We start from the raw sequence: 23,214 nt of genomic DNA, 5'->3' as shown, positions 1-23,214 counted from the left end.
GGTGCCGGTTCTGCTCCTGACACCGCAGGGCTTCAGTATGAGTTCGGGTCACTGCGCTCCGGTGCCGGTTCTGCTCCTGACACCGCAGGGCTTCAGTATGAGTTCGGGTCACTGCGCTCCGGTGCCGGTTCTGCTCCTGACACCGCAGGGCTTCAGCTGGTATGAGCTCGGGTCACTGCGCTCCGGTGCCGGTTCTGCTCCTGACACCGCAGGGCTTCAGTATGAGTTCGGGTCACTGCGCTCCGGTGCCGGTTCTGCTCCTGACACCGCAGGGCTTCAGCTGGTATGAGCTCGGGTCACTGCACTCCGGTGCCGGTTCTGCTCCTGACACCGCAGGGCTTCAGCTGGTATGAGCTCGGGTCACTGCGCTCCGGTGCCGGTTCTGCTCCTGACACCGCAGGGCTTCAGCTGGTATGAGCTCGGGTCACTGCGCTCCGGTGCCGGTTCTGCTCCTGACACCGCAGGGCTTCAGCTGGTATGAGCTCGGGTCACTGCGCTCCAGTGCCGGTTCTGCTCCTGACACCGCAGGGCTTCAGCTGGTATGAGCTCGGGTCACTGCACTCCGGTGCCGGTTCTGCTCCTGACACCGCAGGGCTTCAGCTGGTATGAGCTCGGGTCACTGCGCTCCGGTGCTGGTTCTGCTCCTGACACCGCAGGGCTTCAGTATGAGTTCGGGTCACTGCGCTCCGGTGCCGGTTCTGCTCCTGACACCGCAGGGCTTCAGCTGGTATGAGCTCGGGTCACTGCACTCCGGTGCCGGTTCTGCTCCTGACACCGCAGGGCTTCAGCTGGTATGAGCTCGGGTCACTGCGCTCCGGTGCCGGTTCTGCTCCTGACACCGCAGGGCTTCAGTATGAGTTCGGGTCACTGCGCTCCGGTGCCGGTTCTGCTCCTGACACCGCAGGGCTTCAGCTGGTATGAGCTCGGGTCACTGCGCTCCGGTGCCGGTTCTGCTCCTGACACCGCAGGGCTTCAGTATGAGTTCGGGTCACTGCGCTCCGGTGCCGGTTCTGCTCCTGACACCGCAGGGCTTCAGCTGGTATGAGCTCGGGTCACTGCACTCCGGTGCCGGTTCTGCTCCTGACACCGCAGGGCTTCAGCTGGTATGAGCTCGGGTCACTGCGCTCCGGTGCCGGTTCTGCTCCTGACACCGCAGGGCTTCAGCTGGTATGAGCTCGGGTCACTGCGCTCCGGTGCCGGTTCTGATTCTGACACCGCAGGGCTTCAGCTGGTATGAGCTCGGGTCACTGCGCTCCGGTGCCGGTTCTGCTCCTGACACCACAGGGTTCAGCTGGTATGAGCTCGGGTCACTGCGCTTCAGGTGCTGGTAGAATTTCACAGCTCTTTTTTGGATACTGATCAATAAGGGGTATTGTCCTAATTCAGCTCTGCACGAGTTGTTTGGTGTCGCTCTGTTTACTTTTAGGATGCTTTTACAAATTTGGATATGCAGAGTTTCGATTTCCTCTTTTTCCCATTTTGAGAAATCTTGTGTTTTAAGAGGTCCCCATATCTCACTGCCATACAGAGCAATTGGTTCAATTATTGCTTTTAGGATTTTTAGCCAGGTTTGAATTGGAATTTCATGTCGAATAGTATTTTCAATCATGTAGAAGACTCTCATTGCTTTTGCTTTCAGTTCATTCACAGCCAGATTAAAGTTCCCTGTTGAACTCAGTTTTAGTCCCAGATATGTGTATTCGTGGGTGTGTTGGAGGACTTGGTTTCCTGCTCTGAAGACGTATTTATTTTCCCTACACCTGGATCTATTACGAACAGTAATAGATCCAGGGACTACATCATTAAAAATCATTATTTTTGTTTTAGTGAAGTTAATTTTGAGAGCCCACGTTTGACTGAATGTTTCTACGACGTCGAGGAGCTGTTGTAGTCCCTCTTTTGTTTTTGACAGAATGACTAAATCATCTGCAAAGAGGAGACATCTAATCTCTGAGTCCGTCAGGGTTGGGCCGGGGGCAGTGGAATTATTTAAGGCTTTGGCTAATTCGTTTATATAGATGTTAATTAGAGTGGGGCTCAATGGGCAACCTTGTCTGACTCCTTGATGTTGGGAGAAAAATTCTGTTCGTTTATTTCCTATTTTTACAGCACATGTATTGTTTTTGTACATGGTGCTTATCAGATCAAATGTTTTCCCTCCAATCCCATTTTCCAGTAGTTTTAGTAAGAGTCCTTCGTGCCAGATCGAATCAGAAGCCTTCTCAAAATCAATAAAACAAGCGAAGACTTTGGATTTATTCTGGTATACATGTTTATCGATGATCGTGTGGAGGGTGGAGATGTGGTCAGATGTTCTGTGTTTGGGCAGAAATCCAACTTGACTTTTGTCAAGAATTTTGTGGGTTTTGAGAAAGTTCTGCAGTCTTATATTAATAATCGAAAAGAATATTTTCCCCAGGTTGCTATTGACACATATGCCTCTGTAATTGTTTGTCTCATATTTGTCTCCTTGTTTAAAGATTGGTGTAATCAGGCCTTGGTTCCAGGTGTCGGGGAAATATCCTACACTCAAAACTATGTTGAATAATTAGATTATTGCGGTCTCTCTCTCTCTCTCTCTCTCTCTCTCTCTCTCTCTCTCAGGTAACATCTTTCATATATGCTGGGTACAATTAATGGTATAAGTTCCCATCTCATACATCTACTTTGTAACTATTTTAAGTGTAACCATAACCATATTTTGTCATTAAACCTTTTCAATTACAAATAATGTGCTAACTAGTTTTGATTTGGTATTGCCTTTGAAGTGCAACATATTGCAGTACAATATCATCACTCTCTATAGCAGCGCTCTCCCACATATTAAACTATTGTAACTGCACTTATTTCCGTCGTTGGTATATGTAGCAGTGGGTGGAATAGAAGAGGAATGTACAGTTTTCTACCATCTTGCTGACAACGTTTCTTTAGTCATTCAGCAGTCTTGCAGCCTGAACCCCTGCAGGAAATCCACCCTAACAGGAAGTTGAGATGCACTCGAACTCAAAGTGACAAAGTTCAGAGCATGAAATAATGAGCTTATAAAGTGCAAGATGGTCACATGAATTAACACTTAAGGATGTGGTTATTTTAGATGTTGGTGGAGTTTCACTTTATTTTACAGAGCAGCTTCACATCAGATCATCTGTCATTTTATTCCTGAAGCAGTTTTGAAGAGTTTGTCTTTTCATATTTGTGGACTGAAAGCACTGAAGATGATTCAGGCGGGATTTGCAGATTCCATTACCCTCGCATTGCTTGCTAAGGACGGGGCCTACGCCAAAGACTTTATAAAATTATGCTTGCTGAGCTATTAATAAATTTACACTTGTTATATCATTTTATCTCCCGAGTCTTTCTGGTAGAACTAATACTGAAGCTCTTTTACTGACTAAACACTTAAAACACTCAAATAAGACACCGATCTCACTTTACTACTGCTGTTCATCTGTCATTTGGATTTGCTTGCCTTTTTCAATAAAGTTTTTGATTGATTTTTTTTATTTATTTTTTATTAGTAAATCAAAAGGGGCTTTTTAAATTAATTTATACGTATCAATTTAAGGGCTTTCTGGTTTTTAACAAGTTTTAAAGATTTGGACAAGAGTTTAACCTCATTCATCCACTGGATAAAGTTGGGTTTAGATTTAAACCATCTGCACTTATGAATGAAAAACTTTAAGACATAACAAGAAATTCAAAACAAACTCAAACTCTTTGTTTTCCAGAAAAATACCAAACCTAATTACATTTCTGCTCTAAATTTTCAATATTTGCTTTACAATTTTTTCACAAGTTCACCTCCTTAGCTTTAGGAGGGATAGGAAAAGACTCATGGAAAATAATATTTTTTTCCTGATTGCACGTATTCCCGTCTAATAGTGTTTGTGTAATAAGCCTGTAAAATAACATTTCTAATGACTCTATTTGTACATTTTAAATCACAAAAATCTCAACCTTCTAAGGAGAGCTGCCTCAGTTCTGGGGAGACTTTGAGTACAAAATGTCTTCTTTAACCATTAATCTTACAGGAACTGGAATGGCTCTGATTATTATATTGTAAATATTAATAGTACACTGCAGTTCTTACAAAAAGCAAATTGCCACTCCTCCAGAACGGCTAGAACCATAACTGAAAAACATCTCATCACCCCATTGATTAGTCCAGAAAGAGGAATCCAAGTCTGAAGAAAGAGTCTCTTGTAGAAACACACAATGAGCTTTCTGCCCTTTACAAAATAAAAAACTGCTTTCCTTTTAACAATGTCCTTTAAGCCCCTAACATTCAGAGAACCAAAACTATTTTGTCCTTAATCATTAATGCTAAAACAGAAAAAAGACAGAAAAATAGACCTAGTAGTAAATAAAAACACAAACCGAACCATCACTTGTAAACTCAGTCTCTAATAACAGAGACATGTAAGCAATAGACAGACAGGAAAGCAAATATAACATAGTTATATTGTACTTTGTTTGTACTAACGCTTTTTATTAAGTCTGGTGACCAAGTCTGTGGCAGTAAAATGAAATACAGTTCGTGTTGCACAAAAATATTTAGCCATTACCCGCAAATACTGTGGGTTTGTTCATTTGTATAAGTTACATTTACGATTGATTTTAAAGTATTATTACTGATATATAAATCACTCAATGGCCTAGGACCTTAATACACTGAATATAAACCCAACAGATCACTCAGATCATTAGGATCACATCAGCTAGAAATACCAAGGGTTCACTCTAAGCATAGTGAGTCTGCTTTTAGCTACTATGCTGGAACCAGCTTCCAGAAGAGATCAGATGTGCTCCTACAGTCGCCACATTCAGATCCAGACTCAAAACACATGTTTAGCTGTGCATTTACTGAATGAGCACTGTGCCACTGTACGTCCCACCGATTACACTAGATTTTATTTTGCATCCTCCTTTTGATTCTAAATTGAACTCAAACTTCTGATCGACTCCATTCTTAGAGCTTCCGAACAAATCTTTGGGGTTTGGACTGATGGGTTAGTGAACCCGAGGTTACCCCGTGAGTCCTAGAGCTCCTCCTGTACGATTTTAGGGGAAAATCGGAGACGTCCAATAGATTTCTTAGGCGCGCCGAAAGAACACCACACACACACACACACACACACACACACACACACACACACACACACACACACACACAGTGTAATCACCATGCAAATCTCAGAGTTGTGAAAAATATCATACACCGGTGTTTTGCCAGATGAGAAGTTTATCTATGCATCATCTTTTTACTTTAATTCATTTTATAACTGTATCATATATCTCTTTTAATTCCTTTTATAACTGTTAATAACTGTTCATTTTCCTTGCTTTTATCTTGTGATTATTTTAATTCCTTTCTGTGTAAAGCACTTTTAAGGTTGAGCCACTGTAGTCACTTGGACTATTTTAACGATGTCTTTACTAACTTTCTGGGATGGCAGATTTCGATTACAGATGAAGGAGTGAGACAGCTCTCAGATTTAATCAAAAATATCTTAATTTGTGTCTGAAGATGAACGAAAGATGATGAACGAAAGATGATGAACGAAAGATGATGAACGAAAGATGATGAACGAAAGTCTTACGGGGTTGGAACAACATGAAGGAGAGTCATTACTGACAGAATTTTCATTTTTGGGTGAACTAACCCTTTAATATGGACGCTTCACCCCAGCATTTGCGTGTGCCCATTGTGGTGTTGTCTTCACATGTAGAATGACATTCGCCTCACAGAACTGTTGTGGAAGTGAGCAGACATGAACTGATCTGATGGTGAGGCTGAAAACGTCCTCCAAGCTGTCAGGGACTTCATCAGCTGTAGTGGATTTGAGTATCACATGCAAGGACTAATGTGGCGTTGGAACAAAGTAAGCATGTAGAGCGTGACAGCAGTGTCGTAATCCGTGGCTTTTGAATATTAAACATATGAAGATATCAGAGAACACTTTTATACACACAGTTATAGCAGGCGATCTGTTCCTGCTCCATAAAGCCATTAGAGAAACTCTCAAATCAGTCTGAGAGGAGAAACTATTGAGACATTTGGTAAGAAATTAACAACAAACGTCCTGAAGACAGTTAGAGGAGAGACGGTCATGACAAGATCAAACTGTTGCTTTACGACACTTTTAACACATCAGTTCATTTCTGTGGAAAATGATGTCGTTGATCTAGAGGAAGTTGAGGCGTACTGGAGAAAATGACCAACTTCAGAGTTAGAAATAATGAGCTAAATAAAGTACTAGATGCACTGAAAAAAAAAATTCTGCCTAAAATGAAGTACAATCAACTTATGGTAATTCAACTTAAATTACATTAAACTGACTTAAAAATTAGTTGAAAATTGCTTAACTTATTTTGATGACCAGACCTTATTTGGCAATGTAAGTTGTCAACTTATTGATCATAGCCTATTTTTTACAGTGTGGTCACATGCATCATCACTTAAAGGTTATTTTAGATACAGGAGGAGTTTCACTTCATTTTACTACAGAATAGTGTAACGAGGCGTCACTCGAATTGGAATCCATCAGCAAGCTTTTAGTAAAATCGTGGTCAAACAGGCAATGGTCAGATTCCAGCAAACACAGCAACGTAGGACAGACACAGTCGTGGTCGAAAAGCAGGCAGGAGATCAGGGCAGGCGGAGAACAATCACAGATGAGTAACAAAGCAGATAGTCCAAAAGGCAGGCGGCAGAGAATCATAAACAGGGAACAGACTGGGTCACAACAGGAAGGCAACACAGAAATAAACCCTCAGAACCATAGTAATACAAGACTTCACAAGGAAGAGTGGTGGAGAGACAGTTTATATAGGTCCAAGAATGAGCTACAGCTGAGCAGTAATCAGTGCCAGGTACGGGGCTGATGGGAAATGTAGTGTGTGAGTGAAAAGTCAATATTCGGGTGAGGGAGCCCTCTGATGGTCAAAGGAGGGAATCGCAGAGTTCATCTCTGTGACAAGCAGCTTCACATCAGATCATCTGTTATTTTATTACTGAAGCAGTTTTGAAGAGTTTGTCTTTTCATATTTGTGGACTGAAAGCGCTGAAGATGTTTCACAATGTTTTCTTCTGTCTGTGTTTGAATAGTGGCTGAATATATTAATCATATTTTCATATCAGAGAACTCTTCGATCTCCATAAAGCCATGAGAGAAACTCTGAAAACAGTCCGAGAGGAGAAACAATCGAGACATTTGGTAAGAATCGAACAAGAAACGATGTTCTGAAGACAGTTAGAGGAGAGACGGTCATGACAAGATCAAACTGTTGCTTTAAGACACTTTTAACATGTTCATTTTTGTGGAAAATGATGTCATTGATCTAGAGGAAGTTGAGGCGCACTGGAGCTCAAAGTGACCAAGTTTAGAGCGTGAAATAATGAGCTAATAAAGAGGTAGATGGTCACATGCATCAACACTTATAGATGTGCAGTTATTTTAGATGTTGGTGGAGTTTCACTTCATTTCACTACAGAGCAGCTTCACATCAGATCATCTGTCATTTTATTCCTGAACCAGTTTTGAAGAGTTTGTCTTTTCATATTTGTGGACTGAAAGCGCTGAAGATGTTTCGCACTGTTTTCTTCTGTTTGTGTTTCTGGCGTCTGGATGGTGAGTTTTAAATCTGTTTTTATGGCTTCAGTTCTTTCTCTTCTGGTACCATGTAATAAATGACTGGTTAAATTAGTCAGAGAGGATTAACATTACAATCCACTACAGACACAGAGAAGAACCACAGCGGGTGCATACAGGTATATCCATATATAATATATATTTTTTAAAACTTACAGTCGGTAGAGTTGAAGGCTCAGCATTTCATTGAATCGAACTTCTGCAGTTCTTTCCACTCATTTGTGTATTTCTTTCTCAAAAGCAAGTTTTATCAAGTGGTATTAACAGCGTATTCGCGATCAACAAGCTCCGTACCTGTCAGGTCCAACAATGGTTTTAGTTTGGTTTTGTCCAGAAAACACTCATCAGGGTCCAGGGCTGCGAGTGTCAGGATGTATACACGGATACCAAGAAGGATTCAGTATAACATTTATTGAAGCTCTCGTTGGACAGCAGATAAATGTAGATGCATAAACAGGTAACGTTACTGTGAGAATAACATAAATGATCGTCTTTTCTCTTGCAGATAGTGGCAGGCTTGAGTATGACACGAAACACAATCCGAGGAACACACCGAGGAGAACGCGGGATCTCAAGACGAGGAGGCAGGTAAGTATCACAGTGGAAACAGACTGGAACTGTTCAAGAACATAAGTCTGGAATGCACAGAGAGCAGGTTAGTGGGTCTATCCTAGTTCAAGGTTCGACAGGGACTGGATGTGAGGTGTGTTCCTTTGTAGTGTTCAGTGATTGCTGGGATTGATGACAGGTGCAGGTGATTAGTATTCGGGTGAGTGTGATCTTTGTGTTGTGGATGTGAATGAGCCTGATTGATTCCTGACATTACCCCCCTCTCCAGGGTCCGCGCCAGCGGACCGAGGACCCCGACGTCGTGGTGGTCTGCCTCGAGGTCGTGGAGCTGGTCGATGTGGATGCTGTTGGTGGAATTCAATGAGAAGAGCCGGGTCTAGGATATCATCTCGAGGAACCCAAGATCTTTCTTCTGGCCCATAACCTTCCCAATCGACAAGGTATTCTAAACGACCACCCCGACGTCGGGAGTCCAGGATTTCATGGACGGAGTAGATGGGATCTTCTTCGATGGTAGGTATGGGAGGTGTGTAGTCAGGATCAGGCTCTGTGGAGGGAGGAAGAACAGAAGGATAATGAGGTTTCAGGAGTGACACATGGAACACTGGGTGAATCTTGAATTGAGGAGGGAGGTGGAGCCTGTATGTGACTGGATTGACTTGATGGAGAATTTTGAAGGGTCCTATATATCGTGGACTTAATTTACGGCAGGGCTGGCGTAAACGGATGTCTCGTGTTGAGAGCCAGACAAGTTGACCAGGTTCAAACGTGGGCGTGTCATTTCGTCGTGCATCCGCAAATCTTTTGTGTCTGCGTATGGCCTGCTGGAGATGATGGTGGGCATCATTCCACACTCTTTCACTTTCTCGAAACCAGTAATTAACAGAAGGGACCTCGGAAGGCTCACCGGACCACGGAAACAGTGGTGGCTGGAAACCAAGGAAGCATTGGAAGGGAGTTAATCCTGTGGTGGTCTGATGCAAGGAGTTTTGGGCATATTCTGCCCAGGCGAGGAATTGATGCCATGTGTCTTGACGATTTTGACAGAACGTGCGGAGGAAACGATTTATCTCTTGAACCTTTCTTTCAGTCTGTCCATTGGCCTGAGGATGGTACCCCGATGTCAAGCTTATCGTTACCCCGAGAAGAGAAAAGAAAGCTTTCCATACCCGTGAGATAAATTGGGGTCCTCGGTCCGACACAATGTCCTCAGGAATGCCAAAGTGACGAAAAACCTGGTTGAAGAGGCTCTCGGCTGTCTCAAGAGCTGTAGGAAGACCCGGTAAGGGGATCAGTTTACAGGCTTTGGAGAATCTGTCGACTATAATAAGAATGCAGGTGTTGCCTCCTGATGGTGGTAAGTCAGTAATAAAATCGATGCCAAGATGTGACCATGGCCGTTGGGGAATGGGTAGGGGTAATAGTTTTCCTGAAGGTAAGTGACGGGGAGTCTTCGATACAGCGCAAACTTGACATCCCTGGACGAAACGCTGTACCTCCTCTCTCATGCCCGGCCACCAATATCGTTGTTGTAGAAGGGTGTAAGTTTGTGTTGCTCCGGGATGACCTGTACCAATTGACGAATGAGCAGATTCGATGAGAGGTAGGCGATATTCGTTTGGAACGTACGTGAGAGTGTCAGGGCATTCCGGTGGTATAGGTTCTTGTCTCGTAGCTTCTTGGATCTGATCATCAATGTCCCATATAATAGGGTTAACAAAAACTGTAGCAGGCAGGACTGGTTCAGGTTCGTCAACGGTGTCTGGAAAGGCATGGAGTCTGGACAAGGCATCTGCACGAATGTTCTTGGTTCCTGGCCGATAGGAAATGTGGAAATGGAACCGAGTGAAGAATAAGGCCCAACGGGCTTGACGTGGATTTAGTCTTTTGGCTTCTTTGAGATATTGTAGATTCTTATGATCAGTAAGTACCATGAATGGATGTTGTGCCCCTTCGAGCCAATGTCTCCACTCCTCCAAAGCCAGCTTAATGGCGAGGAGTTCCCGATTACCCACATCATAGTTCTGTTCAGCAGGTGACAACTTCTTTGAAAAGAAGGCACAGGGAAGAGGTTTATGGACATTCTCCTGGTGCTGAGATAGTATGGCACCTACTCCAGTCGTGGAGGCATCGACTTCAACAATAAAGGTGAGATCTGGGTTAGGGTGACGTAGAAGAGGAGCGGTGATGAATTTGTTCTTCAAAGTTTGGAAGGCGTGCTCTGCTTCAGGATTCCAGGTCAAGGACTTCGGTTTCCCTTTCAGAAGAGAAGTAAGTGAAGAAGTTATGGTACTGTAGTTGTTAATAAATCTGCGATAGAAATTTGCGAAGCCAAGGAATCGTTGGAGTTCTTTTACTGTTTGTGGAGTGGGCCATGAAGTGACTGCGGCAACCTTTCCATCGTCCATCTGTACACCTTGCTTCCTCACGATATACCCGAGGAAGGTAACTGATTCTTGATGAAAATTGCACTTCTCTGCTTTCAGGAAGAGAGAGTAATCTCGTAATCGTTGGAGAACTCTGGAGACATGTCGTCGATGCGCAGATTCGTCTTTGGAGAATATTAGAATGTCATCTATATACACAATCACAAATTTGTTGAGGAAATCACGGAGTACCTCGTTCATGAAATCTTGAAACACAGAAGGGGCGTTGACCAGTCCATAAGGCATAACGAGGTACTCATAGTGACCTGAGGGGGTAATGAATGCCGTTTTCCACTCATCCCCCTCTCGTATCCGAATGAGATTATACGCACTCCTGAGGTCTAGTTTGGTGAAGATACTAGCACCTCGTAGTTGTTCGAGTGATGTGGGTACGAGAGGAAGTGGGCACCGAAACTTGGTGGTGATCTTGTTAAGAGCTCGGTAATCGATGCAAGGTCTTAGACCCCCGTCTTTCTTTGCCACGAAGAAGAAACTAGATGCTGCTGGAGAAGTTGATGGACGTATGTACCCCTGATTTAAGGCTTCTTGTATATATTCTTCCATGGCTCGTTGTTCTGGAATGGAGAGTGAATAGATGTGACCGCGGGGCACCGATTTTCCAGGTTCCAAGTCAATTGCGCAATCCCAAGGTCTGTGTGGAGGAAGATGAGAGGCTTTCTCAGGATTAAACACGTCTGCAAAGGAAACATAACAGGGGGGAATTTCTGTGGACTGTTTTTCTCGAGGGCTCTCGATAGATGTCACTGCAATGGAGATGGTCTTTGGCGAAGGAGGGATAGGTCTTGGAAGTTTTGGGAAGCAAGTAGAGAAACAGGTAGAACCCCAGCGCAGAATATCTCCGTTATTCCATGAAACCTCAGGATTATGCTGGATGAGCCAGGGTCTGCCAAGAATGATCGCAGAAGTGGAATTTTCTAACACCAAAGGAGTGAATGATTCTTCGTGTAAACATCCTACTCTTAACGTGATTGGTTTGATTCTGTGTTTCACATACCCAGGATTCAAAACTTTTCCAGTCACTGTTTTGGCTGTGAACGGGGTTGGGGAGAGAGTCTTCGGGAGTTGAAGTTTCCGGCAGAGGTCGCCCGAAATGAAATTGCCCGCTGATCCTGAGTCGATGAGGGCTGTAACGGAAATGATAACATCAGCAGTAATCAATGATACCGTGGTGGATAGTGGAGCAACACTGAGGGGACTGATTGCCATCGAACTCACCAAGAGACGAGGTGGACGAACAGGACAGACACCGATGTAATGGGTGTTGTCTCCACAATACAGACAGAGATTATTGGTCATGCGTCTGGTTCTTTCTGATGGAGAGAGACGGGTATGGTCAATTTGCATAGGCTCACCCACAGGCTCAAATCCACGGGGATCTGGGTTCTCAGTAGGTCTGGATGAGAAAGCATATGATGATTGGTGATGATCAGCAGAGTAATTTTGAACTCGACGGGAGACTCGGATAGATTGTTGAATAAACTTTTCAAGGCCCATGACGTCATCATAAATTGCGAGTTGTAATCTGAGGGCTGGGTTCAAACCTTGACGGTAAGCAGTGATGAGTGCTCTCTCGTTCCACCCACTCGCAGCGGCAAGAGTTCTAAACTTCAACGCATATTCTGTAATAGACATTCGGCCTTGTTGGAGGTGATATAACTGTTCACAAATTGATGAATCACCTATTGGACACCCAAAAACTTCTTTGAAGTGTGCTATGAAATTCTGAAGAGAATCGGTAACCGGTCCTGGCTGATTCCACATGGTTTCTGCCCATTGAAGCGCTCGGCCAGATAGAAGTGAAATGATGAAGGAGATCTTTGAACGTTCAGTAGGGAAATGGTAAGGTTGTACCTCTAGAGCAAGTGAGCATTGAAGAAGAAATCCATTGCAATCTTCTTCCCGACCAGAGAAGGGCGCTGGTCTCACCATCGGACTGGAAATGCACAGCGGAGAAGAAGCGGCAGATGCGGAAGTGGGGATCGCGGCCGCTCCGCGCTCGGCAGACTCGAGTGGAGGAATTTCAGCTGGATTGATCCCTGGATCGGGCTGTACTGAATCCATAGCGGTTGTGGTCGAACCTTCTGTCAGGATGTATACACGGATACCAAGAAGGATTCAGTATAACATTTATTGAAGCTCTCGTTGGACAGCAGATAAATGTAGATGCATAAACAGGTAACGTTACTGTGAGAATAACATAAATGATCGTCTTTTCTCTTGCAGATAGTGGCAGGCTTGAGTATGACACGAAACACAATCCGAGGAACACACCGAGGAGAACGCGGGATCTCAAGACGAGGAGGCAGGTAAGTATCACAGTGGAAACAGACTGGAACTGTTCAAGAACATAAGTCTGGAATGCACAGAGAGCAGGTTAGTGGGTCTATCCTAGTTCAAGGTTCGACAGGGACTGGATGTGAGGTGTGTTCCTTTGTAGTGTTCAGTGATTGCTGGGATTGATGACAGGTGCAGGTGATTAGTATTCGGGTGAGTGTGATCTTTGTGTTGTGGATGTGAATGAGCCTGATTGATTCCTGACAGCGAGAGCTTGCATGAGTTTATTGTTAGTCTCCAAACCGTTCAACCATTTCTCCACTCACAGCATCAACTGTGCTGAAATAAAGATGAGGAAGTCTCGTCACTGTATTCGTGTTGTGTTCATAATACTACAAGTTCTCACTCGTTGTGCGTTGTCTTTTGTTCGGTTTGATTTCAGTTCGGACCAGATCACAGATAATTCTCCAAAGCTCACTGAACTCTTCCTCTGATCGATTTTTTTTAATGCAATCATCTGCGTAATTTAAATTACAAACTTAATGGCTGCTGGTAAATCAGTGTTTTCTGCTTGAAGAATTTTGTTTGCTGGGTCAAGAAGTTTCAGTATCTTATGTACCATAACAGCAATGAAGCTGAAGTTAGGTTCTGTCACTGATCGCACCGGTCCTGTAGCCTCAACTCGAATGCCTATGGGACAGATCATTAATTCATTACTTCATTACTTATGCCCACCAACAGCAAACACATTTCTTCCAGATATTTAATAACACAAAGTGTGTCTAGATGGCCACTGATCCAAGAGATGTTTTAGGTTCTTGACCTTGTAATGAAATACTATCTGACTGTTAAAGTTTGTAATGTTTGCCCTCATACTGCTCATGTCACATGTGTGTGACCGGCTGCTATCCATAAATGGATTTATGCTAATAAAAGAGTTTCTGGTCCAACAGAATACCGAGTGATGTCTGTGTGTTCTTCCTCCGTATAGTTTACTAAAATAACCAGTTATAATTCATGAAAATGGTTGCATCAAGGCAAGGCAAGGCAAGGCAAGGCAAGTTTATTTATATAGCACATTTCATACACAATGGCAATTCAAAGTGCTTTACATAGAAGAAATTAAAATAATGAAAAGAAATAAGAATAATTAAAACAGTTTAGAAAAATAAAATAAAATACAGTACTTTTAAAAAATAAAAAAGAATATTTATTATAGATCTTTCTTTCAAAGGATTCCCTTAAGACTTAAATCTTTCAACCTTCTTTTAACCTTCAATCTTCTTACGACTTCCATCTATCAACTTTCCTTTAACTTTCTTTTCTCCCTCATTTACTCACACGTTCTTTTCACTTTCTTTAGCACTTTAGCACTGCGTTCACATTCTTTCTCAGACGAAAACTTTAATATCGTCATTTAAATACTGTTCTACTTTCAAACCCACATTAATCACTTTCACATTTTCACCTTCTGAGTGGGCATTTACAGTTTCGGGCTAAATGCCCTGCTGACATAGGAGAAATTAAAATAATTAAAAGAAATAGGAATAATTAAAACAGTTTAGAAAAATAGAGTAAAATACAGTACAGTACAAACAGTCGGACGAACAGCGGCACAGTGCTCATTCAGTAAATGCACAGCTAAACAGAAGTGTTTTGAGTCTGGATTTGAATGTGACCACTGTAGGAGCACATCTGATCTCTTCTGGAAGCTGGTTCCAGCTGCGGCTGGCATAATAGCTAAAAGCAGACTCACCATGTTTAGAATGAACCCTTGGTATTTCTAGCTGATATGATCCTAATGATCTGAGTGATCTGTTGGGTTTATATTCAGTGAGCATATCTGCAATGTATTGAGGTCCTAGGCCATTGAATGATTTATATACCAGTAATAATACTTTAAAATCAATCCTAAATCTAACTGGGAGCCAGTGTAAAGACCTGAGGACTGGTGTGATATGTTCATATTTTCTGGTTCTGCTCAGAATCCTAGCGGCAGCGTTCTGTATGAGCTGCAACTGTCTTATGGTCTTTTTGGGAAGGCCAGTGAGGAGTCCATTACAATAATCCACCCTGCTGGTGATGAAAGCATGCACAAGTTTCTCTAAGTCTTGTCTGGAAACAAAGCATCTAATTCTTGCAATATTTTTCAGATGATAGTATGCTGATTTAGTTATTGCTTTGACATGACTACTGAAACTAAGGTCTGACTCTAGTGTCACACCAAGATTCCTGACTTGATGTTTAGTTGTTTGACCCCTAGAGTGAAGGTATGCGTTCACTTTGAGAACTTCATCTTTGTTTCCAAACGCAATAACTTCAGTTTTGTCTTTGTTTAATTGAAGAAAGTTTTGACACATCCAACTGTTGACTTCGTCAATGCATCGGCACAGGGAGTCAATGGGGCTGTAATCGTTAGGCGATAGGGCTAAGTACAGCTGTGTATCGTCTGCATAGCTGTGGTAAGCAATTTGGTTATTTCTCATTATTTGGCTCATTGGGAGCATATACAGGTTGAACAGGAGTGGCGCAAGAATTGAGCCTTGAGGGACTCCGCATGTCATGGATGTCCACTCAGACTTATGGTCTCCTATACTCACATAATAACCTCTCCCATCTAAGTATGACCTGAACCATTTTAGGACTATCCCAGAAAGCCCCACCCAGTTTTCCAGCCTGTCAAGAAGTATGTTATGATCGACAGTGTCAAATGCAGCACTGAGGTCGAGTAGTACCAGCACTGATAATTTGCCTGAATCAGTATTTAAGCGAATATCGTTTATTATCTTTATGAGCGCTGTCTCTGTGCTGTGATGCGGTCGGAAACCAGATTGAAAATTGTCAAAGTATCCATTCGAGCTTAAGAATTTGTTCAGCTGATTGAAGACAACTTTTTCAATGATCTTGCCTATGAAAGGAAGATTTGAGATCGGTCTATAGTTGCTTAATATGGTCTTATCCAGATTGCTCTTTTTCAGGAGGGGCTTGACAACTGCAGTTTTCAGGGAGTTTGGAAAACTCCCAGAGAGAAGTGAGGCATTTACCACTTCTAGAAGATCTGCTTCTAAACTGTTTAGCACAATTTTGAAGAAAGATGTGGGAAGTGTGTCAAGAGCGCATGTTGATGTTTTAAGGTGTTGTACGGTTTCTTCCAAAATTTTGCCATCAATTTCTTTGAAGTCAGACATAGTAACTACTTTCTCAGGTGGTCTGATCTGTCTGACCTCAGTGCAACTCAAGGATGTGCTGATCACCTTTCTGATATTATTGATTTTCTCAGAGAAGAAAGAAGCAAACTCACTGCACTTGTTGTCTGAGAGCATTTCACTGGGAATCTGGCTTGGGGGGTTTGTCAGTCTCTCTACAGTAGCAAAAAGAGTGCGTGTGTTGTTTAAATTGCTGTTTATAATATTTGAGAAGAAAGTCTGTCTAGCTTTGCCTAGTTCCATATTGAAAGCATGCAGGCTGTCTTTGTAGATGTTATAATGGACTACAAGTTTTGTCTTCCGCCACATGCGCTCTGCTTTTCTGCATTGTCTTTTCATATGTTGCACTGCTGTTGAGTTTCTCCAAGGTGCTTTTTGTCTGCCACTCTTCTTCCTGACTTTAACAGGAGCAATATCATCAATTATATTTTTAACTTTTGAGTTAAAAGAATCAAGGAGAAAATCAACAGAGTCAGCAGATATGCTTGGTGTTAAGGATATAGCCTTCATAAATAGTACACTAGTGTTCTCATTTAAGCATCTCTTCTTGACAGACACAGATCTAGCTTCAGTGGCAGGAGAGATCAATATATCAAAGAAAATACAGAAATGATCAGACAGTGCTACATCCTTAATAACAATCGATGAAATGTTTAGACCCTTACTGATAAGTAAATCTAGAGTGTGTCCATGATTGTGCGTGGGTCCATGTACATGCTGAGTCAGATCAAAAGTTTTTAAAACATAATCAACACTGATGACCTTGTAAAGTTGATCACAAACAAAATTGAAAAAGAATTTCACTCTCAGTCAATAATGCATGAACAACCACTATGTAACGATGCGGGTGAAACATAGGAGGAAGCAGAATCCACGTGCAGCAGTAGTCTTTTATTGAATAAAATCAACTTGACAAATTCAGACTCAGACTAGGGAACAGGACTCGGGAACAGAACAAAGAACAACCAAAATACAACATCAAGAACTCAAAGACTGAAACTAACAAACAAACTAAAGATAACAAGGGGGCGTGGCTAATTAGAAACACCTGGGAAGACTAAAACAAGAAAAACTACAAAGGACTACAAAACATGAAACAGGACAGGAAATGACAAGTCTACACAAGACAAGGGGAACACAAGACAGGAATTATGAGAGAGCCCCCCACTTATAGCGGATTCCAGATGCTCATCAGGAAACAACAGTCCAGGGAGGATGGTGGAGCGGAGGCGGTCTTGGGGGGGCCAGAGAGGAGCCAACAGTTCAGGGGGCCAGGGAGGCGTGGCCTCTGAAGCCTTAATCAAGTACCTACTGCCCCTCCCCAAAATTGTCTTGAGACAAGCATCTGGCGTGGCGGCGCCCGTCTTTGGACGAGACTCGAGAACGGCGGCAGCCATCTCGGGACGAGACTCGGGAGCGGCGGTGGCCATCTCGGGACGAGACTCGGGAGCGGCGGCCCTCTCATCTGAAGACACAGGCGTAGAGGTGGCCATCTTGGCTGGAGATGAACTCAAGCATGACAGCCAACTTGGGCGAGAGCTGCCCACACACACAAAATCGCTGTGGTGACTATCATGAGTGCTGTATCCTCCGGAACTGTCTCAGGTGCAGCGGCTAACCTGGCGTGAACAGTCTCAGGCTCGGCAGGACTGACGTGAAGAAACTCAGGCTTGGCAGGACTGACGAGAAGAAGCTCAGGCTCGGCAAGACTGACGTGAAGAAGCTCAGGCTCGGCAGGACTGACGAGAAGAAGCTCAGGCTCGGCAGGACTGACGAGAAGAAGCTCAGGCTCGGCAGGACTGACGAGAAGAAGCTCAGGCTCGGCAGGACTGACGTGAAGAAGCTCAGGCTCGGCAGGACTGACGAGAAGAAGCTCAGGCTCGGCAGGACTGACGTGAAGAAGCTCAGGCTCGGCAGGACTGACGTGAAGAAGCTCAGGCTCGGCAGGACTGACGAGAAGAAGCTCAGGCTCGGCAGGACTGACGTGAAGAAGCTCAGGCTCAGCAGGACTGACGAGAAGAAGCTCAGGCTCAGCAGGACTGACGAGAAGAAGCAAAGGCTCGGCAGGACTGACGTGAAGAAGCTCAGGCTCAGCAGGACTGACGAGAAGAAGCTCAGGCTCGGCAGGACTGACGTGAAGAAGCTCAGGCTGAGGGGATACTGTGATCTTGTGGGACTCCTCATCTGCAAAGCCCACAGTATGACGAGCTGCTCAACGAAAGGGCAAAGTCTATATATATTTCACCAGTGTGTGTGAGTGTAGTGAGGGGTATTGCCAGGCATAAAATAGTAAAGCGGCTTATTAAGTCAGGACTCGGGAACAGGACATACAACATCAAGAACTCACCAAGACTGAAACTAGACACAGGGCTTAAATACACAGGAAAACAAGCTAAATAAGATAACAAGGGGGTGTGGCTAATTAGAAACACCTGGGAAGACTAAAACTACAAAGGACTACAAAACATGGCACAGGACAGGAAATGACAAGTCCACACAAGACAAGGGGAACACAAGGCAGGAATTATGACACACTAGATTATGATTAAATCAGTGCATCATACAAACGACTGATTTAACCCCCCATCTACAATATGAATGTTCATTCAGAGCAGTCAATGAATTGCACACTACAAGTTCTCCAGCGCTGTTTGGCCGCTGCTAATAAATTTGTCCCAAGCGCTCCAAAACCGGCAACCAGTATAATGACATAATGAGTCAATGAATAATCCATGGAAAGGTTGTATATAATCCACAGGTTTAAACAGTTCCAGGCAAGGAAAATCCAAACAAAATAATAATTAAATGGCATTTCCCACACGCATTTAAATGTTTAAAAGTATTTCAGTGAAGCTTCAAACCAACATCAAGTGATTTTAAAGCTTTTATCTGTGAAAAACTCTGTTCTTCAGGTGTGTTTGGTGATGAAGATGAATTGAAGTATATGATGGAGGGAGAATCATTCACTCTAAACTCACATCTTACTGAAATAAAGGATGATGATGTGATTCAGTGGAAGTATGAATACACTTTAATAGCTGAAATCAATAAACGGGCCGACAGAATCACTGTATATGATGAAGTTCTTGATGGGAGATTCAGAGACAGACTGAAGCTGAACATACGATCTGCATCTCTGACCATCATAAACATCACTGAAGAGACTGGAGATTATTCTCTACAGATCAACGGTGTGAGAAAGAGAAAGATCAATATTGGTTTCATTGGTGAGGTTAAACACATTTGTTTCACCTTTATTTAATGACAACATTTAAATTAATTCATACACCATTTTGTTTCTTTTTGTTGTTTTATGATATTGTTTATTTCAAACTGACATTTTAAACTATTTAGTAAAACATTATTAAGTGATTTCACAGTATTAATCTGACAAACCCTGTTTGTGTGTGTTCTGTGTGTGTTTTTGGTTTTACAGCAGGGACATCAGTGTTAGTGAAGGAGGGAGAATCATTCACTCTAAACTCTGATCTCACTGAAATAAAGGATGATGATGTGATTCAGTGGATGTTTGAAAACATTTTAATAGCTGAAATCAATAAACGGGCCGACAGAATCGCTGTATATGATGATGTTCTTGATGGGAGATTCAGAGACAGACTGAAGCTGAACAATCAAACTGGATCTCTGACCATCACAAACATCACAACTGAACATGCTGGAGTTTATAGACGACTCCTGCAGGGTTGGATCAGTGATGTCTTTCTCGCTGTCTTTGGTAGGTTAAATATTTGTTTTACCATTTTATATTTCAATCAAACGAAACAATATTAATCCTAACACGATTTTGCTTCATTTAATGTTTTAAGTTTTATGTTATTGTTCATTTGACATATCAATATCAATACCAATATCTCAGATACAAACTCTGTTTCTGTTTGTTGATACAGTTGAAATATCAGTGAAGGAGGGAGAATCACTCACTGTAAACTCTGATCTCACTGAAATAAAGGATTATTATTGGATTCGGTGGATGTTTGGAGATGAAAACATTTTAATAGCTGAAATTAATGTAACGGCCGACAGAATCACTTTATATGATGATTATCTTGGGAGATTCAGAGACAGACTGAAGCTGGACGATCAAACTGGATCTCTGACCATCACAAACATCACAACTGAACATGCTGGAGTTTATCAACTACAGACCAAAAATATGAAAGGGTTTGAGCTTTCAGAAGGTTTCTCATTAAAAGCTTTCAGAGTTTCTGTCTCTGGTGAGTAGAGATCATTTCTCATGTCCTTCAAATGTTCTTGTTTTTAACCAATTATTTACATATTTATTAATTGTTGAATCATTTTATAGTTTGAGATAATAGATCATATACACACTGACAAAAGATTTTTGATTTGATCTAATTTATCTTTTTCTCTCATGTTTTCCAGCTCGTCTGCCTGTTCCTGTCATCAGCAGAGACTGTTCTTCATCTTCATCTTCATCATCATCATGTTCATTGGTGTGTTCAGCTGTGAATGTGGGTCATGTGACTCTCTCCTGGTACAAAGGAAACAGTTTATTGTCCAGCATCAGTGAGTCTGATCTCAGCATGAGTCTCTCTCTCCCTCTGGAAGTGGAATATCAGGATAAAAACTCCTACATCTGTGTGCTGAACAATCCCATCAGCAACCAGACTCAACATCTCAACATCACTCAACTCTGTCACACATGTTCAGGTACGGCTGATATTAGTTGATGTCAGCGCTGATATTAGCGTTTATGAACTGATCTGATCTCAGTTTGATGCTTTTATTCCTCAGACTCTGTCCACTGTTGTGGTCCTACTGAAGCTGTGATCCGATTGGTCCTCTCTGCTCTGGTGGGCGTGGCTACTGTCATTCTTCTGGTTTATGACATCAGATCCAGAAGAGCTGAACGAGATCAAGCACATATTCACACATCGGAAACCTAATGGTGTCATTTCTCACAAACTGATTTTTTATATATAGCTTGTGAGATTTACTTATTTGTGGCATCAAAAGCAGAACGCTGAACTTTAAAGGCTCTTCAAGTGTGTTTTTTGTTCTTCTAATGTTTTTGTCATAATAAATACAGATGATTGTTTAGCTTGCGCTCTCTCTCTTTCAGCAATATATTTTTAAAAATCCAATTCAAAAGGCTTTACATTTCAATGTATAAACTTTACACCGTAAACCAGAATAAGCTGGCAAAACTTAAATCAGTTGCCTCACTTTTTAAGTTAAGAAATTTAAAGTTTAAGTAAACAGAACAGTCAGATTTCACATTGCAAGATGGCTATGGATGAACACCAGTTGTTTGAAACGGCTTTGGCCGCTACAATGAACGAGTTAGACCTGGCTTTTTCTCTAAAACAGGAACAGAAGACGACGCTTGAATCCTTCCTTTGCAAGAAGGGCGTTTTTGCTGTTTTGCCGACCGGATACGGTAAGAGTGTAATCTACCAGTTAGCGCCGCTGGTAGCTAAGCGTATGGGGCTTGTTGTGATTGGTCGTAGTGTTAGCCAATTGCGTGCAGTGAGATTTTCAAATGCGTGCTTGGTGCCGCCCCTCGAGCTGGCCGATTTTCATTAGTCGACGCCTGACCATTAATCTTTCAGATTTAGCTCTGGATTTACAGGCTACAGCAGGACAGCAAATGCGAGTGAATATTCAGTCATGTTTGCAGGACTGTGATATGAAGAGTGTGCAAAGTAACAGAGTTTTAGCAACTGTGTGAAAGTGAACAGCACATAACAGGCACAATACTGGTATAAACATGAATATATTGGTACAATATGCGTCACATGACTAAACTTACATCATCGTTTTTAAAAACCTCCAGTTTCACAGTCGACATTACAACGCGGAAACGCTGTTTTCAAATTTATCCACTTTGGAGAGCGTTTTCAAAAAGCTTCGTTTTTATTAATAAAAACGGCGTCTCAGTGTGACAGAAGACCAACACGGAGAGAAAAAGATGCATATTAGTGTGGACAAGGCCTGAGAAAGAGGAATTAAAAACCAACCGGACAGTTCTTCTTTAAAAGAAACCTAGAAAACTAACTTTTATGAAAACAACCATCTTCATAAATTTGAATGAGAAGAACACTTGACAATACTTATTACCTCTAAACATAATTTACTCACACATCATTCATAAACTCCTGAAGACTGTGTCCTCAGGGCCAATCACCATGAACACAGACGGGTTTCTGAAACACAACATCAAAAAGTATCTGGATATTGGCACTGGAATCCTGATTTATTTGGAGGTCCGGACGGCGTCGCAGATCTTGTGTGGATCTGGATGCGTTAGTGTTGACTACATATAGTAGGTTTTACATATTGTCTGTTTGCAGCCTTTATCTGATCCTTCACTGGGAACCGAAAGTAACTCACTCCCGCCAAATGTTTCCTCTTTGAATTCTTTCACCGGGAACAATCAGGGGGCCAATCCATCCCCTGAAAACCGTACCACCCCCGGGAGCCGCCATTGGCTAACAAGCCATCACCTGCTGTTAGCATCCCATTGACTCCCATTCATTTTGGCGTCACTTTGACAGCGAATAACTTTACATCTGAGGCGTTTAAAGACTCCATTTGTCCATTATTTATTTCTAAAGAAACACGAAAATGTATAAAAGGCTCCATTACCTTGTATCTTACGTTATGGCCCCGTAGAAGCAGTTTTTGTAAAAATAGGCTAACGATTGTGTCATAACCACGCGACTCTCTGGAAATTAGCGTATAGACAGGAGGAGAAGCTCGCTGTCAATCGGGGGGACGTGGAGGCATAAAGTATGATAAAGTCAAGGGAGAGTCAAAGTTTCTCCTGCTCCTAGCTCATGGACAGCTCCTACTCACACTCTCCGTCTCTGCAAGTTTCGGAAAGGAATGATTCAGATTTCTCTCGGCACAGCTACTAGAAGACAGACGGGTTGCTCACGTCACATCTACGTCGTCAAGCTCAGTTTGAGTCTGCGCAGTACGCTCAGCCATCAGGAAGAGAGTGCTTCTAATTGACTTCACTTTTCTCCGTTGAATCCAATGGGGTCGCTGTGTCCAGTTTATATACTGTCTATGGGAACA

At 42.7% G+C, this 23,214-nt stretch overlaps 1 protein-coding gene across 1 annotated transcript; it reads left to right on the top strand.

The window, feature by feature from the left end:
- Nucleotides 1–1,041: 1,041 nt before the first annotated feature.
- Nucleotides 1,042–21,231, top strand: LOC309502586 (uncharacterized protein; the record flags this gene model as incomplete). Its single annotated transcript, XM_082174988.1, has 8 exons — nucleotides 1,042–1,167; nucleotides 1,221–1,321; nucleotides 7,495–7,631; nucleotides 19,062–19,376; nucleotides 19,586–19,885; nucleotides 20,058–20,384; nucleotides 20,554–20,841; nucleotides 20,926–21,231. The coding sequence occupies 8 exons, from the start codon at nucleotides 1,042–1,044 to the stop codon at nucleotides 21,075–21,077; spliced, it is 1,746 nt and encodes a 581-aa protein (XP_082031114.1). The 3' UTR covers nucleotides 21,078–21,231.
- Nucleotides 21,232–23,214: the final 1,983 nt, after the last annotated feature.

The sequence above is a fragment of the Leuciscus leuciscus genome (genome assembly GCF_965113295.1).
Source record: "Leuciscus leuciscus genome assembly, chromosome: 7".
Classification (NCBI taxonomy): domain Eukaryota; kingdom Metazoa; phylum Chordata; class Actinopteri; order Cypriniformes; family Leuciscidae; genus Leuciscus; species Leuciscus leuciscus.
Note: the sequence above shows the minus strand (reverse complement) of the source record. Positions and strands in the feature narration are given on the sequence as shown.